Source organism: Acromyrmex echinatior, chromosome 9, assembly GCF_024713525.1.
Source record: "Acromyrmex echinatior isolate Ae372 chromosome 9, ASM2471352v2, whole genome shotgun sequence".
In the NCBI taxonomy this organism is placed as follows: domain Eukaryota; kingdom Metazoa; phylum Arthropoda; class Insecta; order Hymenoptera; family Formicidae; genus Acromyrmex; species Acromyrmex echinatior.
The window spans coordinates 9785388-9808615 of NC_141860.1; the positions used below are offsets into that span (position 1 = coordinate 9785388).

Below are 23228 nucleotides of genomic sequence, written 5' to 3' on the forward strand. Positions count from 1 at the left end.
GGGCTTACGTACACATAGCTACATGCTGGAGTACATCAGGCTCAACATTATACGTATCTTTCGTAATACATGGATATATTTAGGTTTATATTTATTATGTAAGTATGTCACATAATTATACATAATTCTTTATAAACATGTATAAAGTAACTCTTACATATGTATATATATATATATATATATACACATATATATGTATATGTATATATATATATATATACTTTATTTATATATATATAAAGTATATAAGTTATATATATATATATATATATATATATATATATATAAAATTAACTCATATCAGTTATAACATATTTTTATTTAAACAATTTTTACACAATTTAAATTTTATACATAAGCGTAAGCAATTATTATTTTATTGCCTAATAAATTTTTAAATTTCAACATCAATGAATTATACGTGACATCAATGAATTATTACTTTTTTACTTTATCTATATATATGTCATTGTCGTCATTGATAGGCTCTAGCAAGCAGCAAGCTGACATCATTTATCATCACTTCTTTCACTTTTTGTTTAATATCATAAAAACAACATTAACGTGTTATCTAGGAATATTATCTAGACTATGTACATTTAGAGGAAACATTAATATTTTATCTCTACATTAACATTGACATATAATTGTGTGTATAAAGTTACTTGCAATTTTACATATCTTGAAATTGCATATATATGTAATATTTATAATTTGTAAATAATTATTATTAAATAAGTATTTAGAACAATTATCAGTAATTTTTTAAAATGTTCTTAATTTAAAGTAATTGAATGATTTCACTTGCCTTGTAAATAGTCATATCAGCCATTATTTAATGAATGAAAATTAGAATATTTCAAGAAATGCATTTGTAATTTGATACAAGCGTATTTTTTGTAATAATTATAAAGTAAGTCTTTTTAATAAGAAAATATTTATTTTAAACACAGAAAAAATATGAATAGTTTCATATTTTATATTAAAAGCAAACTGAATCGATTATTAAGTAATAAATGTTTATTAAGTAATAAAATTTATTAAATAATAAATGGCATACTAACATTTTTGCTAAAAGTAATTTCATTCTCTGTATCCATAAATTACACATTTTACTATAGTCATAAATTTATTCTTACTCTGCCATCAAAGTAATAGTTGTTTTGCAACAAAATTTATTTTATTAAGAATAAATTATTTTAATTTATGTTTCTACGAATTCACTCTCAGATAAATTTTTCTATTTTACTAAAAGTTTTACTTATTTCTTTATCAATAATTAATTATAATTAGCAAAATTTCACATAAATATTCTATAACAGCAACAGTTTTGCTGTAAAAATTCTTTTTTTTATTATTATTACGGATGTTTTCAAACAAGAGACACAGTATAATACAGTAAATCATTAGATCCTTGTTATTTGCCAATGTTAAACAAAGATTAAATGATTACTGTGTTACACAACATCGCTTGTTGGAAAGTTCCCAATAATCACTCTTCCTGTGTCATTGTCAAAATGTCAATGTCGCTGTCTGGTAGAACGCGGAAACACTTGATATCATCGCTCGTCTGTTTATCGAAAAACGATAGACTATGCGCGCACCGTTATTTAGATAACATAAAAATATACAACGTAAACGATAAACAGGACGATGAGTAAAAGCTAGGCGAACACCTGGAACCAGTCGAGTCATCTCCAAATCGTGCAAGTATTATCCTTGCTAGCGGTAATTATGGTATCTCCCGTATACGAAAATGCGCAAGCAAAAATGTCATCGGTGTGCCCTTTCAATTGCTGAAAACAGGAACCATCGTCTGCTGACCATAGCCTCGTCGTTCTGTCCAAGGAAGCAGTTAGAAGTTGATGACCATTCGGACTAAAGCAAACTGGAAATACATTTAGGATTTTAATATAGATGATGTACATTAGGATTTAAATATATTTAATATAGATATAGAAAAAATTGAAAGCAAAGCATCCATTTGCGATAAGAAATTTGCCTTTCGACACTTCTTCCCGATGGCCTTTCATGAGAGCCAACTGTTGGAAATTGCTGCTTATATCCCAAACTTGTGCGGTAGTATCGCTACTGGCTGTTGCCAGTCTTTTGCCATTGTTGTCGAAAGCGAGATCCAGAACTTCGTCGTCGTGTCCCAACAAAGTAGCCAAGCAAGAATTCATTCTTACGTCCCACACTTTCGCGGTTTTATCTATCGAGGACGACGCAATCAACGAACAATCGAAATTATAGAGGCAGTTGGACAATTCCTTGCGATGGCCGATTAACACGTTTGTTCGTCTGAAATTTTCAGTCAAAAATATATTTATTAAAATTTTAAATTATTTCGAGAAAATCAATCTTACGTAAAACTTATATTACGACGCTAAGAGAAAAAAAAAGAGAGATTGATTAAACAGAAGTATCAAGCAATTATTCCACATTCGAGTTATATAATGAATTTGCCATAAGTCGCGTATATATACTTAAGAGATAAAAATATTAAAACAAGATAAGAAAATAGAAACCCACGTAAATGTTCTTATATCCCAGATGTTCACGGTACCGTCGAAGGAACCCGATATGATCTGATTTCCATCGTTATTGTAATGCAGCGCAATAACTTCTTCCGTGTGTCCCCGTAACGTACCCAATTCCTGACCTGCCGAATCCAAATCACATCACTTACATAAAAAAGGTTACGACGTATAGCGCTTTATTCGGAGAAATCTCGAGATGGTAATTCTTAGTAGTTTCGAATTTAAAAATTAATCACGAGTAAAAAATCAGGAATCCTAAACTAATTTGCCTTTTTCAAAATCACTAAAGTGTGCGTTTAGAAAGTATTTAACCGTTGCACTTAACGTATTATTATAAAGTTATTTCCAGTATTAATTGCGAGTTATTTCGAGCGATTATTTCGTTAATATTTTAAGTTGTCTAAATTGCCATTTTGAGAGATAACTTGTTGTGACAATTTGATACAACTTAGTGACTTTATTTAAGCTCGTTTAATTAGAACATCGAGCAGGTACTACGATAAAACGTAAAGCCGACAATAATTGGAGTGATAAGAATACTGTGCAAGAATACGTTGATTATTTTCGCATATTGTTTGCACGCCGCGTTCGAGCATCTCGTAAAGTGGATTCGACAGTAGTAGGTATGTTGCGTTCGATCGATCGCGAGCTGGCCGAATCGAAGCGCGCGTTTATTATGTGAGATAACATTGCAATATTTTCAATACCGGTTTCTATATGGAATATTTTTGACGTCGCGTCGATGGAACCGGTCGCGAGCTTGCATTGCGTCGGTGAGAATTTAGCCACCACCACTTCCGCATCGTGACCCCACATCGTTGCGAGGCAGTGACCCGTCCGCGAGCACCAGACCTTCGCCGTTTTGTCGAAGGACCCGGTCACAATTTTGTCTCTGAAAACGGTGAAAAATACGTAGGTCTAGAGATCTTACAACAGAATTTAGCCACGAGATGACAAACTTTTGATTAGCCCGTCGGTTTTCATCAACTTCAGTAAGTTAGAATGAGTAAGATACAAAAGTTATAATAAGACAGCTTATATAAAAAAAGACGGTATGCTCTCTAAAATTTTTAGAGTGGAATGTAATTCTAAAGAGTGAAATCTCACTTCTACAAATTGACTATTGAGCCATTTTTTATCAATGATAATGGCTGGCTCAATAATAATTATCACTCTTTGTGACTCTTCAGAATTAGAATTTCGACTCCAAAGATTTTAGAAAGTATTCTTCTTATTCACTCTTATTTTGACAAAATTGCAAAATTTGATGTTGTGGAACCAGAATCTAAAACAGAATAGGTCGCTAACTGTCGCTATTGCGTCGTACATATGTACATAAGTATGTGAAGAATAACACGCGTTATACATTACAAAGGAGATCTCGGCCGCTATAAGTCGTACGAGTTATATTCTCGCCGTGTCTTACTTTCAATTCCGAGTCGATATAGTCGCGGTTATACTTTGAGTATTGTGATCAACTCACGAAGTTGGATTGTTGAACGAGACGGCGCAGACCACGTTCTTATGGCCTTCGAGAGTAAAAAGCTCCTTTCCACTGTCAATGTCCCAAACTTTACAAGTTCGGTCATAGCTGGCCGTCAAGCATCTGTCGATCGAACGAATGACGTGTCGGTTATATGCTATGACTCGATGAATTATTCACTGCGATTAATTTTTTCTTCGATGTTCTTACTATATATTTCAGTTGTAGCTTCCCTTTAAGTCTTTTTTTTTTAACGTGCTATATTATTATGATATTTAATAACATAAAACACTACTTACTTACCTACTTCGAAACTTTGTAAATTTTACAAGTCTTAATAATAATTAAGCGACAATTTTAATGTAGAGTTTTAATGTAGAGTAATGTACCTTTTACCTAATTTATCGAGAGCTATATTAATGACTGGCAAAAGATGCGTCTGTAAGGTTTTGTATTTGTAATAGCGCTTGGTATTTGTATCGCAAACTTTAGCCTGCAGCTTCTGCAAAGTTTCGACTAACTGGTCCATTACACTTTCGGTTATTATGGGTTCAGCCGCTTTTATGCTTTCCGCTAATGCTCTTACGTCCGTTCTGTAAATTATTCAATTATTACTAACTTTATTTTCCATATATTTGTACATTACACATAGCTTCGAAGTAAAATAAAAGCAAATGTAAAATTAAGCAGATATGTTGCTACGGCATCGAATAAAAAAGCTGATCTAATTAATTACTCAGCTGACAAGTCCAATAAATCGATCATTTTTGTCTTGATATCACCGCCCTGCGTGTACTCCAGAGCGAGACCTGTTTGGGTTTTAAAATTCAAATATATTATATAAATACTTTTCTCAAGTGTATTAAACATTAATTTAAGAGAACAAGAGCGTGTTAGACAGCATCATTAATGTACGTTGGCTGTACGTTGTCTATTTACCTGGTGGGAAATAACGAAGCAAGAATTTCAGCAGCCTCATGTGGACATTCCAATTAGGATGCGTCCAGTGTTCCAGACAGGGTTGCGATTCACCAGTATTTGACACGAGGGAGGCACGGATTTAATTATAAAATGTGGATCACGCGTCAGGGATTACGTATCACGTAGGTGCGTTTTCTCCGCGTTGGCCAGACCAGCAGCCGGAGCTGTCAAAACCGCGTTTTGTTCGTTTGTCGGTCGTTCGTTCGTGCGTGCGTGCATGCGTGCGTGCGTGAGTACGTGCATGCACGTCAGTCAGACGCGTCTTGTGCAAACGATTAATGCGTTGCCTAAAGCCACCATGGCCTAGAGCTGAAGATTTAGTTGCTAGGGTTCGTTTGATCAATTTCAAGCACTACATTGATATAGTAAAATTCAAATTGTATTTATACGTGACAAGTACAATATCAGATGCATTCATATATATTTTATTAAAATATTTATTGTTTTACAAAAGGAGAAAATAATACAAATATAACTTGATCCTTTATATTGCTTCATATAATTGCATTGCATATAGAAATACGTTAATATTTTTTATTAAACGTTGTCTTAAATCTTTTTATTTAATTTATTTTATTTATTTATCTAGTAGAGAAGAGTGTCTGAGAATAATATTACATAGCCAGGGTATTCTAATTTTCTGTATTTTATAATAAAAGTATTTTATTAACAAAAGTTAAATTATTTTTCTCTTTAGCACATAGGAAAAATATTATTTGTGAATCTAAATTGTAACTATTATATAGTTTTGCGCAAATTAAAATAATTAAAATAGTTTAATCTTTTAATATTGCCGATAAGTTGCTTTAAAATTCTGCATTATCAACATTTTATCGACGTAGCACGGAACATAACCAAAAAAGGATATGATATGTTACCCACTGGAAAGTTCATGGACGTGGTTACGTGATTCAATGTCTACATTTTATGAACATAGAGGCGTGTTGCCCAGCAACGTCACTACGTCATAAAAAACAGCTGTCAAGCTTATTTCTCTGTTGTGACTATTTTTCACTATTTTCAGAGCATTTTTTGTCAGAGTAATTGTTTTTTGTTGTTCCGTTGTGAACCTTTTATCTATGATATTGTTGAAATATTTAAATATAATCTAATTATTTGTGCAAAACAGATTATATTGTATTTCCAATTAGTTTGATATTTTTCTGAATCTAATGCTAAATTTATAACTCGTTTAATTTCCATGATTTGAAGTTTTTCACATATTATTGATAATTAATACATTACGTGAGGATATGTAAATTTCAAGATGTCAGATCACAGTGACAGATATGTATTTGAAGCTGAGTGGTATGACAAAGTCGCTTGTATGCTGAAGAAATTTTATCTGTATTATTATCCATCTGATAATACTGTTGAATTGGTACGTGTAAGTTAGTGCAAATTAATATTACATATAAGATATTTCACTTGACTTAAGCATGTTAAATATTTTTGTTAGAAAAAAATGAAGTTTTACAGATATATCAAATCATGTAAAGTATATAATTTTTTGTTTTCTACAAATTATATAATTTTTATTAAAATAATTATTATATTTTTTATAACAATTGAATCATTTTATTATTCAAAAATAAATTATTAAAGTAATATAGTTTAAAAATTAATATTTTCCAAAATATATATTTTATGTCAAAATATGCCAAAATATAATATAAAATGTTTCAATAAAATATTGATTTTTTAAATAATTTTAATGTACATTTTGATATGCAAAATGACTTAAATTGTATTACGTAAGAAAAATCATATGATTTTATTTTAAAGAATTGAATTACTTTTAAAATGTCCTCATAAAGTTGTCATATTGTATATATTATATTTTAGTTTGACTTAAAAACAAAGAAGACATTCCTAAGAAGGACAACATGTAAAGGCATTAAGGCTAAAGATTTTTATGTGAATTCTGTAATAATAATATTTTCGAGATGCATCAAAATTACGGGTTACGCAGATGCTTACACCAAAACCAAATTAGAAACGCAATTGCAAAAGTAATGAAACAAATAATTTCTATTTTATATATGATTTTTCTGATATTAAAATATTTTTACTCAATTCAAATGTAATTTTATTTTTCCAGAGTTTTTGTACTTTTGAAACCAGATGTTATTGACAAAATGGGTGAAATATTAAAAACGATTATAAATTATGATTTTCATATTACGAATCTAAAAATGATAAAATTAACTGCGGATGATATTGCAGAAAGTTGTCTTATAAAAAAAGATGTACTCGATAAGGTGTAAGTCAAATTTTGAATTAACAGTGTCCTAAAAATAAACTATTTATGATTTCTTTAGTAAATTTTGGATACTGTAGCTGTGAAAGTTTATTTTTAGGTCTGTTATAAATTATCTTATTTCTGGCCCTGTCGTTGCTTTAGAATTATTAGGAGGAAATGGTATAACAAGATGGCACGAATTAGCTGGCCCAGAAGATAGTAATGATGCTCGTTTAACGGCAGCATCTTCATTAAGAGCTTGTTATGGAAAAGACGAGATATATAATGCTGTATATGGATCCAAAGATACCGAAACAGTAATACAGGTATAAAGTTTTAGATGCAATAATTAAATTTACAATAAGAACATATTTTAATGTAACGTCTGATTAATTTTAGGAATTGCAATATTTCTTTCCTAACTCAAAAAGTAAAACTAAAGGCCCTAAAAACACTGCAACTCTACAAAACTGCACCTGTTGTATTATCAAGCCACATGCTGTACAGGAAAAACTTGTTGGTAAATTGAATACTTTATTAATATGTCATGTAATATTAATATATAATATATTGTAATGTATTAATATTCATATATATTTCTGTAAAATAACTAATGGAATTTGTCATATAACTTTGAAACTTTATCTATCTATCTGATATGATATATTTTTAATCTTATATTTATAATGCAGGAGCAATTATCGATGATATTCAAAAAGCAGGTTATATGATCATCGCTGCACAACAATTTTATGTCAATCCAATTAATTCTGAGGAGTTTTTAGAAATATATAAAGGTGTTCTTCCTGAGTATACTGTATGTTTTCATCTATTTTATATATTCTTTTTACAAATAATTATTTCTGAAGGTGGATACATTTTTATGAACACTCTATAGGCAATGGTAGCAGAATTACAATCTGGTCCATGCATTGTTCTGGAAGTGAGCTGTAAAGATGAAAGTCTTAACATAGTTGCTGATTTCAGGAATTTATGCGGTCCAATGGATCCGGTAAGTATAAACTATTTTAATTGCTTTATCCCACGTTATTGACATACTTATTTCATACAGAACATTGCGCGACAAATCAAACCGAATACACTTAGAGCTAAATATGGGAAAACGAAAATACAAAACGCTATACATTGTTCCGACTTGCCAGAAGACGGAATATTAGAGGTAAAAACAACTTTAGTATTCATATTTACTTAAAACTTTAGTCACATTTGTCATTTGTTTTTCTTGTTTATTTAAGTATGTTGTTAATTTACATATGTTGAATCTTTCCAGGTGGAATATTTCTTCAAGATACTCGACGGAATCTGAATGACCAAATATATCTTACATAATACAAAAATTATTAGGTTGGATAATTATTAAATTTAAGTGATTTGAAGAACTTAAAGTATTTGTATATATTGATTTTAAATAAAAATTATATTTATATTGATTAAAATAAATTGATTTTTGAAAATCAACTAAAATATATATTTTCATGTTTACATGGAAATTTTACAATTGCTTAAGGTTACGTAATAACGTAAAATTATTGTTTATGTTTTTAGTTATTAAAACAAATGAAGGACATTATTTTAAACATCGGAAAGTTTGTTTAAGTCACCAATCATTAAACGTGTTAAATTTAAGTAATGACTATTTCAATAGCTTTATTTATCCCAGAATTTTTTATTTCTTAATACATTAAATAGCATTTAATAGTATATAAATATTTCTAGTGTGTATATATATATATATATATATATATATATATATCACGTAAATATAGTCAAAAGTACAATGGAAAATTATTTTAAATTGATATATGTACGCTTCTATGCATATATTCGTGCATCTTAATACGCGTCATTGAGAATTTCCATTGAGTAAGGGCTTCCGGAGAAAGGGGGCGTCTGAAGTAGCTTGATGCCAGAGACTTGAAACTAGTTTCACTATGTCCTACTTTGGCATAGTTACTGCAGAGTGCAGATATTAGTATTTACGTAATCATGCGTTCCTCTCACATAACAATTAATATTTTTGTAACCTTATGATACTGAAGAATGGGAATAGGAGAAAAAGTTTTCCAGTTATTTAGTTTTCAATAAAATAATCTTTAAAGTAAAAAATCAAATCAATTGTTAAAATTTCACTTTATAATATTGTGACAAATTGGCAATTGCGCATCTGCTTTAAACTCATATATATATATATTCAAAATCATTCACAACACTTGGTATCGCGTATATGTATCTATCGCACATCATACAATAGAATAATTATTCGTAGATTTGCAACGGTGTACATTGTTTGGGCAATCAAAACTGTAGTTATTCCGTTAATACTCATACATTACATTTATCAGTAATTCCGCGCTGACGGACACTGCCACTGCTTATAACCATCTCAAAGAACTACAGAGGATCTACCGTAGCTTAGTAACGGCACAATGATGCGTGTCAAGGATTTAATTTGTAATCTGCCAGCGATGTAAAACTACGAAGACGAATCCGTTCTCATCAGATTAAATTAGATGGAGGGGAGAAGAAAAGAAGAGTCAGATTTTCCCGCGATGCTGTCTAATTCAGTCTATAAAAGATTGCGGACTGAAAAACATTATGCGATATAACGTAATGCTAAATGGTGCAATTTTAGCAAGGATGAAAAGAATACTTTACAAAAAATTGTATGATGCAAAGTAGAATATTTATTAATTAACATTAACTTTGAATAAGATTTATAGATTTTGCACAAGAAAGACAATACTGTGATGTATATACACTCACAAATAATAATAATAATATAATAAATAAATATAAATCCATTAGCTATAAATATATCAGTTTTACGCGATTTTTTACTAATAAATCTTAAAATTAAATTAACTTAAACTTATTACAATTAGATTAGATATTATCACTCAAGTAGAATAAAAATTTTGAGAAAATGATGGAATATATTATAATATATTATAATTTGATAATTCAAGAAGTACATTTTAAAATGAATGTGTCAAAATTTATGATACTATTTATTATAATTTTCTCTATAGATAATTTAGTAATTGTATAAAAAATATATAGCAGCTATTACTTATAGCTTACGTTTCATTATGTATATTTTTTTAATCTTCGTGAAGTAATTCCATATAAAGCAGAAATATTAAATAAGTTATATAATATATTCCATTATGATTTAACATTTAGTTTTGGATTTAATTATTTCTACTAAAAAACTAATTGCTGTGAAAATATAGGAATTTTTTTTCTTTTGATCAGCAATTTTAAATATGCTGATTATACAATCAGTCGGTAGTCGGAAGTCTTAGTTTTAATCGGTGAAGTTGTCAATCAGCCTTAATCGTATAAGTTATTGGTCAATTTCATCGATAAGACTTAGGATTACCGATTCATCGTAAAATCTACGTTAAATATGTCTTTTAGGCGTCATTGAAACGTCTCAGTTTTTGACATGTATGTTTGAGTAGTTACTCAAGTCTAATTAACATATGATTATTGTTTATTCGTTTAATAAGATTTTCGTTACAAAAACAACAATTTAATTAGTTTATGACATATTATCGGTTTCTGAGAGAAAAAAACGTTTTTTAAAGTAACCTTAAATAGTTTTAAAACGATAAACAAAGATAATCATTTTATAATTTGTTGTTCTACTTAAGCAATCATTATTTTAAAAAACTATATTTTCCAACCAGGAAAACGTTTAAAAAAACATTTTTTAACGTTTTTAAAAACACTTAAAATTACGAAAAAGTCCCCTTCTTCCATTAAAAAAAAAAACTTTTATTTAGTATGTTAAAAAATCGTTGTTAGCATCTTCCTTTCTAGAAGATATCAGTAACGCTCTAAAATTTTAACAAACGAAAAAAATTCTTCAAGGAGAAACTAGTATATATTTTTAGTACAAAGGTCGTATAATAATACTCTTTTATAAAGACACACTATAAGAACAGGTATTACTGATACTGTGTCACACAGACATTTGCGTTTAACGGTCGTATTTGCTTATGAATGTCCCAGTTTTCTAAAATTAGTCAAATTTTTGTACTTTCCACTCTCCCATAAACGTTTTTATTCTGTTTTTTTTTTTTACAAATAAATACACTGTTGAAACAACTCAAAGAAAATTTATTCTTCACACACATCTTTGTGAGGTGATTCGCAACTTAGATCGGATCGGTGTATATTGAAATATACTCCTTCCTCTCAGCTCGTCGGCGACTTGTATCCAGGTGCCAGTATTGCGCATGACATCGCGCTGTACGGATCAATCGGTAATTTTTAAAGATCCGTCACGCTTTATACGGTTTTCGATTTTTCTTCTTTCATTTTTCCAATTTTTTTTTTTGACATATAATATTATGCTGTATCTCCGAAGCTGTTTTTTCTTGATTACACTTTAAACTTTTACCTCAAGATTTAGAAGGAAACGAAAGTATATTACTAAATTACTGCACAGATATTTTTCATTTTAATTGAGACTCACCCTATTTTATTACCGCCTTGGCATACGATGTCATACTATTGACAGTGAAACACTTCGTGAACGTAAGTTATAAAGTTTATATTAAAAATAAAAAAACGATAAAACTTTTAATAAAAAGTTTTAATATTTCTCGCCACTGTCACTACAGTGTTATTAATTTGTACGTATAAATAGTATATAAAAATGTATTGTGCTGAATAATCAGAAGATAATAATTACTTGACTATACTATTTGATTCGTCTTCAAAAATATTCGTCGTTAATAAAAACTGTTGTATACACACAAATATCAACAACTATCATATCTCATTTCTCATAATATTCGTGACATAAAAGCTTCTTTGACTTCTACAGCTAACTATAGATTTATAGATATTTATAGCACGAATTAAAAAGGAAGTTTATAATTACTTCATGGTCTCAACGCGATGATAGCATTTGAATAACAATCAATTAAAAGTTTTTCCTGAAGATATAATTCAAGGTTGCTTGAAATTACTTTTATAAAAATTCTTATAATAAAAATAATTTTATTTTCTATGCAAATTTTTGGTAATATGTATATCAAGACGTATGCAAATATATCAAAACGTTCACAAATTTATTGTACTCAATACTATTATTTATTGTTTTCCTTTCTACTCTTTCTATTCTACGGTTTATTAATTTCTTACATATTGTAACTCTAGTTTTATATGACGTGACGATATTGAAAAAATTGGATAACTTGAAATAACAACCTACTTTTTTAAAACTTTATTATATGGTTAGTGGAAATGCTTTATCGTTTTCAAAGGATATTGATCACGACAGGTCATTTTGTTTCGCAATTCATCGGGCGTACTCATATTTTCGTAATAAGAATAATTCGCATGCGTTGCAACGTTATGAAACAATAAAGCAGTACAATATGCCGTATTATAGATGTATACATTATCTGACCTAATAAAACAAAACATTTTTGCTTAAAAATCAATCCTATATATGTAGTAAAAATAAATATATTTTTAAATATTAATTGCCTGTGAAAAATCGCACATGAATTTTATCAACGTAAAAGTATTTGACATTTTACGACATACTTATAATGCGCAAAAAATAATATTTTCACCGAATTTTTGTTACATACTCCTTGAGCAATTCTTTGAAAATATTATTAAGACTGCGCGCTGAATGTGATTAGAACGCAATCATAAATTAAAATAATGATCTCATATCAAATTGATCGTCAAATCGTTTAATGCTAATCGCAACTATAAATTAATTTCTTGCGAAAAATATTGTCTCATCTAAAATTAGAAACCCGGATCTTTTGAATTCCTTGTAAACATCCTTTCAATCATCAAAATATGTGACAAGGTTGGGTAATGCTAAGTTAAAAAGATAAAAGTTAAGTCAAAAAGTTAAAAAGTTAATTAATTTTAACTTAACTTAGTTACATTTTAAACTCTTAACTTTTTAACTTAATTTAGTTACATTTTATCGATAACTATTAACTTTTAAATCAATCCTTAGATACAATGTGAGAGACTAATGATATAATTTAGTAATTTTATATTATATAATCGTTACTTGTGAACAAAAATAACCAGAGTTTTTAATAAATAAGCTGTGAGAAAGGAAAAATACGAAAAATTAAAACAGTCAAATTAAAACAATCTTTTTCTTTTTTTTGATTGCTCATTCGAACTAAATTTAACTTTTAACTTTTTAATTACTTTTTTTATCAACTCAATTTGAATTTTAAACGTTATCATATATTTTCAGATTTTATTAAGATATTTATATATTTAAATAATTAATATTATATATCTAGATAGTTATACATTTAATAATTTCATAATCTTTACATTTTATTTGTCATCAATTATAGTTAATTTAACAAAAAGAATCCTTAAAAAAAGCATTTTTTTTAGTTTTTTAATATTTAATAAGGTATTTCATTAGATTGATAATTGCTGTATTTATTATATTAATTAAAAAATCAAATAATTATTTTCTTGTTTAGCATTAAAAAAAATGATTTTCTAATATTACTATGCCATTATTAATTAATATATAGACTCACAAATGATCAAATATATTTCCAAAAGTCATAAAAATTACCCTTGAAATTTTGTCTCGAGGTCTGCATTGTATTCTTAAATGACCCGATGAAGAGACAATAATATTCGCCTTCTTCCACAAGGTTCGTCAGGGCATGAGTTATGCAATTAAAACAATAGTGGTGCTCGCTCCCAACACCGGTAACTACAAGCAATTTCAAGTTGATTATTGTGCTCCATCTCGTAATTCGTGCTACAGACGATTGCATTGCAAAAGTGTTCTCCGTACTGTAATTATATTTCAATAGTGATAGTATCAGTCGATTGCACAATCTATCACATTTGGACAAAACGTATCCCTTTTACACAAAAAATATCAAGCTTTTCTGTGGACGTATAAATATATATATTTTTTTACAAAGAATCAATAAATAGATTTACGGAAATTGACCTTCCTCTATAACAAGTGTTTCGCATGTTCAATCATTCGGTTAAACGTTTTACGTTTATTTATTCCAATGAGCGGAAGTTGATGTTGATGTATGTGTGCCAAGAGGTAGAAGGTATTGTAAAACCGTTATGTAAAAGACGTGACATTCGTTGGTACTTCGTTTGTATTCGTTTGTACCATGACACCGTGTACATTTCAATAACAGTAATGAGATTACTGTCGATTAATCAAATTACATTAATTGTGAAGATATTTTATTAGGAATTAAATAGAATTATTGCAAAATCTATTCAACTATTTATTGGTAAACACAGAGAATGGAACAGTGACAACAGCGAAGACATACACAATATAGATTGATCATCTCACGCTCACAATTAATTCAACGACGTCAATTCAAATTCCAATTGAGAAACACACAAATCATCAAAATGATAACCACCAAGATTTTCTTCTCGAGGATCATCAAGGATTTCAAATCAAAAGAGCTGATGCCGTTGAAGTTAATATTTTTTGTTCAAGCTTCCAGTAAGTAATCTAGAAAGTAATTTTCAAATTTGACAGCATTTCTGTTTCACTTTAATAATATCCTAATAAAATAATCAAAAATAATTGAGTGGAATAAAAAATAAATCAATTTTTTAAATAATTTTTTTTTTCACCATGACAAGATTTTTAACTGCGATTTTGCTTTAGCACTTTACGTGTTGTATCCATACTTGACCATACACATGAGAGAACTGGGAATAAACGTGGAAGAGACGGCGATAATGAGTTCCATCACTCCTCTCGTGGCTATGGTGATGCCGCCGCTTGCCGGTATGTTAGCTGACCGCATAGGAAACTTCAGAGTGAGTTAAATAACTTTCTTTGATAATGTCAAATACCAACATATAAACGAGATGTTTTCTTCAACCATTTTTCTCTTGTACTTTACCGTTGTGTTATTTATTTTCTCATCCTCTTGTATCACTGTCTACACATCTATACTTACACACAGAAAACTACTTACTATATGCAAATAATAATTACTTGTTTCAAGTTGCGATAGTTACGTATTTCAAAAGTATTTTATATATCCGCAAATCTATTACAAGCATCACATTTATTCGAAATATATTCTAAATCCTAGTAAATTTAATACTTCGACCAAAATTGTTAAATTAAAACAAATTCGATTTTGTTTATTATATAAAATCGCTTTTTCGATTAATTTTACAATATTCTTACAAAATTCTTGTTTTAAACGTATAATAATGAATTTTTCTAAAAGTTGTAATAAGTGTATTTTATGATTATTAAAGAATTCTTTGTTAAAAGCAATCATTATTTGAAAGGAAGAAGATAAGTTGACAAATTGTTCTTCTTAACAATAGTATGAATACATGCAGAATGTAGCGTATTCTTGAGATCTTTGAAGAATCTTTCTAACAGATTTTGCTGTCGCTGTTTTCCGCGTTCGGAGGTTTAGCGGCGTTATTATTATTACTGGTGCCAATCGGCAGAGTGACAGTACATTTTCCCCAGAGGATAATCATGGATCTCGGTTGCGAAGGTAGAAACGGTTCGCTACTACATACAATGAGTCAGATTCATCCGTGTGAGACGAAATTAGAATCAGAGGAGATCGCTGTAAATGTAGAAAGTTGTGGGTAAGCAAAAAAATCTCAATTACTTATATCATTAACTTCGTCGCTCGAGACTGGAGTAACATTACAAATTCATTATATTACGTAACATTATTTATGTAATATTAACAAATTTTTATCCTCTTCATCTTTCTCTGTGTTGAAATGTATTCTTTATCTTGTAAATTGTTTTGTGTCATTAATACTTTAAAAATATAGTACTCCAGCATTTTAGGAACATTTGTAATCATTCTATCATTAATTTAAATCACGTAGTTTATTGAGGAAATTCTTTGTTATCACGAATAATAATCTCGTACAAACAATTTGTCATATAAATATATGTGTACATGAACATTTTCTTGTTTGTTTCAAATTAATTTCTACAACTCAGCTCCATGAGATCCTATAGAATCCTATAGAATATTACTATTCATAGTTTCGCTATAATGTTTTATTAATAGAAGAGCCATACATTTGCAGAATGACAGTTTAATTGATTACTCTGAAGTCATTTATCTAAAATCGTATATGCTAGACAAGCTTAAACATTACAATTTTTTTGCGCAGATTCGTATGTCATGTAGAAACGAACAATGAGACGGATGGAAGTCAAATTTTAAAATCAAGGCTTTATACGGTCCGACATCTCAATTTTCAAACTGGCGTGAATACTTCATACAAATATATTGTTGCTCCGAGCGACTTGGCAATGGTACGTTGTGCATTGAACATATGTTAACGGACTGTTACTGAGTTACGGATACTCGATACCTAATATTGAATAACGGATAAACAGCTTAGATAGTAAGGTGAACATGCGGTTGTTGGCCAACGTATGAAGAGACAATAAAGCGCAATGTATGCATTGCTTAATGTTTAAAACTATTTATGGCACTCATTGTCCCATTTAATAAAGATTCAGAAAAACGTTATCTATTATTATCTTGATATTATTTTAAGAAAGATATTGAATGTTACATAAAATCTTGTAAAAAAGTTCATTGTATAATTTCATTTTTATTTAAGTATTATACTTCTGTTTCGCATTTTTAATAATATTTATACGATGCTGATAAATATTGTATTTTAATTACAGAGTATTCAGCAAGAAGATATGAAGGAACACCGACAATTAAAAAATAATGAATTTTTTAAAACTAGCATTCGACAAGTTTCAAAAACACACTATTTTTTTCCAACGGATCAGTTGTTCTCATTCTCATGTATGTCTTTGTCGGGACACGTCCAAGATATTGATAACTTTATTACCGAAACATTTAGAATGTCCAGAAATTATACATCATGCGTGTTTGATAATTTAATGAAATCAAAGGTAGAAGAAAAATGATATACTTCGTAACGTAATAAATATTCATGTATCCGAAAATATCAAAACATTGGCAATTCATTTTGTTATCATTTTTATATTTTCTATACCGTAATTAAATTTTTAAAAAGAATTAATAATTACAGTTTCTAAAAAAAAGAAAAAAGATCAAGTAAAGTCATATTTTTTTTTTAAGGATAACATCAACCGAACGATAAATTATCATTTGTACAAATCGAAAATTAAAAGTTTGAAACCAGATGAAGATGATTTACAAGAAGAACAGCAAAGATATTTGTCGGAAAAAATATCCTGGGCAGGGGAAGATTTTCGAAAACCCATTTGCGATGATCTAGAGTCTAATATAAATAATCAAATCACGATACAAGTACGGCTCTATGATCACGAAGCGAATCTAGAAGCAACCAACCGAGTCTTGAATATAAATGAGTGCAAGAAGAAATGCATAGTTACTTTACCTCGCAACGCGGTGTGTTCTAACATGAATATGGAAGTCGAATATAATGTAAAGCTAACGTTTTGGCTTTATCTCGTCATTCGAGTATTTATAGGTACATATTTAAATGTTTCAATTATCTTTCAAGATAAACATTTACTTAGACACGTTTTTTTTAAACTCTCTATGCTGTTTGGGTAATCATTACATTTTTCAAAATACAATTTTTTTTAACTAAAAAAGAAAATATCATTCTTCATAGTGTTTAATGCTGAATACAATTCCAGCCGCCAAAATGTTTCATCGTATCAAAAGGAAATTAAATAAATTAATAAAAAAATTGTAAAAAAAGTCTGAACTATAGTATTATATTAAGCATAAAAATTACAAAGAATAATTTTTTTCTTGAAATCCTTTTTTCTTAATTGTATAATTTTCTCATAGCTATCAGCTTCGTTATTAATTTTATGTCAGTATATGTATTAAAAAATTAAAATATAAATTCTATATTTCAGGTATTATTGGAGGTACAACTTTTGCCATGTTTGAAGGTGCTGTTATAGCGATATTGCGAGAGCAAGAGGCAGATTATGGTCTTCAACGAATTTATGGCAGTATAGGAGGCATGATTTCGTCACCCTTATCAGGTGTTCTCATAGATTACGCTAGCAAGGGTAAAGGATATACAGATTTTAGGTGAGTAATTTAGTCATAATTTATAGAATGTCCTATAATTGATGAAAGGAAATTGTTTTACGTGCCAATAAGTAAAAAAGATAAAATTTTTCCATATAAAATCTTCCCCAGTGAGAAATGATAATAGAATCAACATCAAATCTACATCGAATAAACGTCGATTCGACATCGATTTCACTGTCATTTCTCACAACTGAGTTTAGCATTCCACATATTTATGATATTAAGATTTATGATATTCAAACTTTATGAAATCGCTAATAAAGATCTTATTAATTTTCAGGCCAGCATTTTACCTCTACGCGGCATTGAAACTTGCATCGGGTGTTCTCATGCTGCTGATCAACTTAGAATTCAAAGCACCTGCGAAGAACGTTGTGCGCGATGTCTTTACTGTTCTGAGAAACATCGAAACTGCCATACTTTTCCTAGCTTGCTTTGTTCTCGGTAAATTACAAACTTTAATAACGTCTGTTCCTTGTTGAAAATATTTTCCGATGTTTTCAACAAATTATCTGGAGGAAAGACAGCACTTAAAAGAAAGAAAGATTTCGACAGGCACCGCCTGGGGATATATCGAGTCGTTTCTCTTCTGGCTAATTCAAGACCTAGGAGGATCTAGATCGCTTATGGGTATCACAGTAGCAGTAGGCGGTATCGCTGGCATACCATTGTTGGCACTCTCGGGACCAATAATATCAAAGATTGGTCACGCGAACGTGCTTTTCATAGGTTTCGTGTTTTACGCCATCAGGCTTTGCGGTGAGTATACGTTAACGGTGCGAAATAATTGACAGCGAACAAACGTAGACACGCGCGTTTAAAGATATAATGAAGTGCTTCCTGCAGGCTATTCTTTGATTTACGATCCTTGGCTTACTTTAATCTTCGAGGCATTAGAGTCGGTTACAACATCTCTCAGCTTTACCGCAGCCGTCACTTATGCGGCAAAATTATCAACTACATCTACCGACAGTTCGATACAAGGACTTCTTGGTGGTGTTTATTATGGAGTTGGTATGCTCATAGATTTATTCAATTGCTTCTTGGCAATAATAAATAAATTTTGTATTAAATATGCATTTAAAGTATCGATTTTTTTTTGTATTGATACATTTGATGTATTGATGCAACGTATTGATTATATTTTTATATAGGCAAAGGTTCTGGAAGCTTAATTGGTGGTTATCTAATGAAATTCTTTGGTACCAGACCGACCTATCAGATTTTTGCTGTAGTAACTTTATTGACTGGCATAATATATTTTATATTTAATGTAACTTATCTGAAGAAGCGATCACAACTTGAAGGTAATGATATTGTAAAAAAGAAACCAAAAAATATTGATGAACAAGACAATCCTGAAAAACATACGAATGATATTAGTCTCGACGAAAAATCGGAAAGTAATCAAATTAATAACAAGAGCAACATGGGAAATGATAATAAAGGATTTTTAAAAGAAGAATCACACAATAATAAAAAAACAAATGAATTGAATTCAACTGAGATTGAAGCTATCAGAAACGCTAAAAATATTGACGAATTGAATGAAATTCAATTAGAAAACATAAGAAATTAGCAACAAAGAATAATGCAATTCAAACATAGGTTGAAGAAAGTGATACGCAAGGAAGCTATTTTATTAATCCGAATTTTGAGACTGATTTAGATCAGAGTAAAATCATAGAAAGGGGAGAGCGCATTCCAAAACGACAGCATATCGATTGAGTTTACAGAAGGATTCCTGAGATTCTTAGTTTAACAGTAGTTAAGGAAAGGTTTAATAACAGTATAAGCAATTTTATTAAGTTTTGAAAGTGAGAAATAAATTTAAATTAAAAAATTTAAATTGTGTAAAAAAAAATATAAAAAATTGTCATCATGTATAATATTTAAGATTTCATCAAATAGAAGAAAATTCGCAAATATATAAAAACAATATTTAGATCTCGCATTAGCAATAATTTTAACAATATGTAAATATCACAACATAATCTGTAAAATATAATCTCATTATATATAGTCTCAATATATTATAATCAAACAATCTCCCTCTATTAATATTTTTCCTTCTCTGCTCTCATTTCAATAATGCGTGTACGAAATGAAATTTCTGCGATATTAATTGTGAAGTTATGGATATATATAAATATAAATAATATTTTTTGTTCTTTTACTGACTCTAGTGATCACTCATACCTTGTATTTCATACTTTATAGGAAATATGAAATCGAAAGAAAAGATATTAATGAATATACTTATTTAAAAAATAGAATTATATCAAAAATATGAAAGTCCTCTATACATTAAACCATGTGTATGCAATAAGTCATTAATAAAAAAATATTCTATGTCGTATTCACGTAATACTGTAATATATTTTTCTGCTTAATATTATATTATATTTTCGCATTATAAACATTAACTATAAATTTACAATATTTAAAAAAATGAAGTAAAACAAATTTATACATGTACTAGGTTTTTTTTCAAGATTCATATTATTAATAAAAAAATTTCATATTATTAATAAAAATATATCAATGCCGGAATCTTTCTCTCAATAACGGGAGACAATCTGTTTATTCGCAACACAACTCATAACGGATTATTACGGTTAGCAAAGTAAATTAGAACTATTTTGTCAAGCGTCATTTCTTCTCGTTAGCGCAGCTGCATCGGCTGAATATGTTTTGTCTACGAGAGTCTCGAAATTGTAGTAAAACAGCGCTGTAATAACGTAAACATTAACTGTTAGTTAGTCTCGCGTCTTCCTGTCTGCAAAACGGACAATATGTAAATAATGACAAACGCATAGCTATGACGTGAAACAGTCAAAATGTTCCTCATAACAATGCTGAACGCATGTGGACAATATATTCACGGTCGGTTAAGTGGTAGTTACAGTTACAAGTCTATATAGAGGACATTCGCTCCAGAATCATGGCCATTCATCTTTAAATATCAGCATGTTACGTATTTTAATTTTGGTTCTCTTCCTACGCCTGTCTTACGCCACGCTGTCATCGGAAGTAACGTCATACGCGAGAGTATCGAGAAACGGACAGCCAGGAAGTAGCTTTCACGAGTCTCTGTCGTGGATCACCAGGTGCGTAACGTCGAAATTAATTTTATATCGATAGTAACTGTATCGGTAGTAGAATACAATGTCTCTGAGATATTCTAAGAATTGAATGTGAGAGGCAACATCTGTGCATCTTAGGCCCGTAACGAGAAACAATACGAGCGTGGAGAACGAAAACAGAAGTATAAATGGCGTTGTTGTCACAGCATCGCCCGTGTACGTAGCGTCCAGGACTTCGAAATTGAAAAAAGGTGAAGCGATGGATTATCCAATCGGTCCAAGGTAAATTCAGATATTGACAGCAGCGAACGTGTCGATCATTTATGATGAACTAATCACTAATGACCTATTGTGTCTATGTGTAGATATTCGACGTTGGATCATGAAATGATAGCCAAGCTGGACGAGGGCAAGAAGCGAATTCAACAGCGATTTAATGCACCTGCGAGTGGACTTTTCAAAAAAGACTCTTTCGTTTCATCAAACGGAAGACCGCAGAAAGGAGCGAGTGTGTCATATGCGGAAATTTCTCCGAGCATAAACTCATCCGCTTTTCCCGGCCCGATCTTCCCTGGCATATACGAATACAGTCCGAACCCAGTCCCCGACGACGAATCACCGATGTCTAAACCAATAATCAGTAAATATCCACCCGCATCTATGGATGATAATGTACGTACATAAATATTTTATCACTCTATATATTAGCGGATAAATGAATAAATTATTCTTCTCATTCATCTCGTCTTTTGAACACGTTCAGAAAATCTCTCATTCAAATCTCATCGCATTACAGATTCCGGATCTCTACAAACCGTCGCCAAACAAATATCAGACCAGTAGCGAACACGAAGTGGATTACTCTGATTTTACAATAACTTCTTCGTATGAAAATGACGGATCTGGGTCGAAACCTATGAAATTTGCGAATCATCACGATCATTCATCTTCATTCATAGAAGATTCGTACGAGCACGATCATCACAATTTTCATCATGACGTGATTTACGATCACGTACCTGTGTACCACGAGCATCATCCCAAGACCACAACGGAAGAGCCAGAAATGAACGATCAGCGACTTGACAAGAGGCCCTACTCGTATTACTTCATAGGAAAGAAGTTATGGTATATACCACTGTATTTCAGCATCTATCTTATCATATACATAGCAGCGCTCGTATTGAAGAGCATCGCCCGACACAAGATCAATCTTCCGACTCAGCTGGAGGAGATCGCGCATCACCGCAAAAGACGCGAATCTAGCGAAGGATGGTGGTATTTTACTGAAAGAATACTCGAAGGGATTGAACGATTTGCTGAAACATCTGGTAAAATTTCTGAATATTAATTAAACTGTGGTCTGAAGAAAATCCTGAGAAAAAAATTAAATATTTTTTAATAATCATTCACCGCTGGAATATTTGTGTTCAAATACTTTTGAATGCAAACAATATAGACGATATGTAGAGATAAGTTCATGATATTGTTAAGAACGCTTTACTATTGATAAATAAATAATTATTTATAAGATACGCATATATAATTATATTTATTTTATAAACAAAACAGTTGTGTGTAAACAATATATGATAATTATGTAAAAGTTACAAATTATATCATATACAGATTTAAGTAAATTATATCAAAATAATTTTTAGCTTACGTTTTTATTTCTGTACTTATTACTATTTCGCCATAATCAATTTTGTTAACTGTTCATGTTAACCATTTACTTACAAATAAATAGAAAATACAAATCCTTGAAAATACTTAACAAAT

General features: G+C 30.0%; 4 protein-coding genes across 4 annotated transcripts; 3 read left to right on the top strand and 1 right to left on the bottom strand.

The window, feature by feature from the left end:
- Nucleotides 1-309: 309 nt before the first annotated feature.
- LOC105153438 (uncharacterized) lies at nucleotides 310-6047 on the bottom strand. The gene is made up of 8 exons (XM_011068281.2): nucleotides 4963-6047; nucleotides 4760-4832; nucleotides 4413-4616; nucleotides 4024-4146; nucleotides 3248-3432; nucleotides 2533-2662; nucleotides 2003-2301; nucleotides 310-1888 (listed from the first exon to the last, which is right to left on the bottom strand). The coding sequence occupies exons 1-8, from the start codon at nucleotides 5000-5002 to the stop codon at nucleotides 1692-1694; spliced, it is 1251 nt and encodes a 416-aa protein (XP_011066583.1). The 5' UTR covers nucleotides 5003-6047; the 3' UTR covers nucleotides 310-1691.
- An 18-nt stretch (nucleotides 6048-6065) lies between these two features.
- nmdyn-D7 (nucleoside diphosphate kinase homolog 7) lies at nucleotides 6066-8707 on the top strand. The gene is made up of 9 exons (XM_011068280.2): nucleotides 6066-6385; nucleotides 6850-7016; nucleotides 7106-7267; nucleotides 7365-7572; nucleotides 7646-7766; nucleotides 7939-8063; nucleotides 8145-8258; nucleotides 8319-8426; nucleotides 8538-8707. Exons 1-9 carry the CDS (start codon nucleotides 6272-6274, stop codon nucleotides 8571-8573), a joined length of 1155 nt encoding a protein of 384 aa, XP_011066582.1. The 5' UTR covers nucleotides 6066-6271; the 3' UTR covers nucleotides 8574-8707.
- A 2771-nt stretch (nucleotides 8708-11478) lies between these two features.
- LOC105153435 (uncharacterized) lies at nucleotides 11479-20407 on the top strand. Its single transcript, XM_011068278.2, has 12 exons — nucleotides 11479-11812; nucleotides 14561-14774; nucleotides 14943-15097; nucleotides 15681-15898; nucleotides 16445-16589; nucleotides 16974-17210; nucleotides 17401-17776; nucleotides 18177-18357; nucleotides 18641-18804; nucleotides 18916-19119; nucleotides 19207-19374; nucleotides 19515-20407. Exons 2-12 carry the CDS (start codon nucleotides 14678-14680, stop codon nucleotides 19937-19939), a joined length of 2370 nt encoding a protein of 789 aa, XP_011066580.2. The 5' UTR covers nucleotides 11479-11812; nucleotides 14561-14677; the 3' UTR covers nucleotides 19940-20407.
- Nucleotides 20408-20531: 124 nt separating this feature from the next.
- On the top strand, nucleotides 20532-22819 carry LOC105153497 (uncharacterized). Its single transcript, XM_087409463.1, has 4 exons — nucleotides 20532-21470; nucleotides 21585-21728; nucleotides 21812-22118; nucleotides 22243-22819. The coding sequence occupies exons 1-4, from the start codon at nucleotides 21331-21333 to the stop codon at nucleotides 22795-22797; spliced, it is 1146 nt and encodes a 381-aa protein (XP_087265589.1). The 5' UTR covers nucleotides 20532-21330; the 3' UTR covers nucleotides 22798-22819.
- Nucleotides 22820-23228: the final 409 nt, after the last annotated feature.

Bases quoted from the DNA above. Each gene is read 5' to 3' on its own strand.
- LOC105153438 (XM_011068281.2), bottom strand. From the start codon at position 5,002: ATGAGGCTGCTGAAATTCTTGCTTCGTTATTTCCCACCAG. The intron at 3,433-4,023 runs GTGAGTTGATCA...CACCGTTTTCAG, and splicing joins TCGTTCAACAATCCAACTTC to AGACAAAATTGTGACCGGGT. The intron at 2,663-3,247 runs GTATTGAAAATA...TGGATTCGGCAG, and splicing joins AATATTCCATATAGAAACCG to GTCAGGAATTGGGTACGTTA.
- nmdyn-D7 (XM_011068280.2), top strand. From the start codon at position 6,272: ATGTCAGATCACAGTGACAGATATGTATTTGAAGCTGAGTGGTATGAC. The intron at 8,064-8,144 runs GTATGTTTTCAT...AACACTCTATAG, and splicing joins GTGTTCTTCCTGAGTATACT to GCAATGGTAGCAGAATTACA. The intron at 8,427-8,537 runs GTAAAAACAACT...GAATCTTTCCAG, and splicing joins CAGAAGACGGAATATTAGAG to GTGGAATATTTCTTCAAGAT.
- LOC105153497 (XM_087409463.1), top strand. From the start codon at position 21,331: ATGTTACGTATTTTAATTTTGGTTCTCTTCCTACGCCTGTCTTACGCC. The intron at 21,471-21,584 runs GTGCGTAACGTC...TGTGCATCTTAG, and splicing joins TCTCTGTCGTGGATCACCAG to GCCCGTAACGAGAAACAATA. The intron at 22,119-22,242 runs GTACGTACATAA...ATCGCATTACAG, and splicing joins CCGCATCTATGGATGATAAT to ATTCCGGATCTCTACAAACC.
- LOC105153435 (XM_011068278.2), top strand. From the start codon at position 14,678: ATGATAACCACCAAGATTTTCTTCTCGAGGATCATCAAGGATTTCAAA. The intron at 16,590-16,973 runs GTACGTTGTGCA...TTTTAATTACAG, and splicing joins CTCCGAGCGACTTGGCAATG to AGTATTCAGCAAGAAGATAT. The intron at 19,375-19,514 runs GTATGCTCATAG...ATTTTTATATAG, and splicing joins TGGTGTTTATTATGGAGTTG to GCAAAGGTTCTGGAAGCTTA.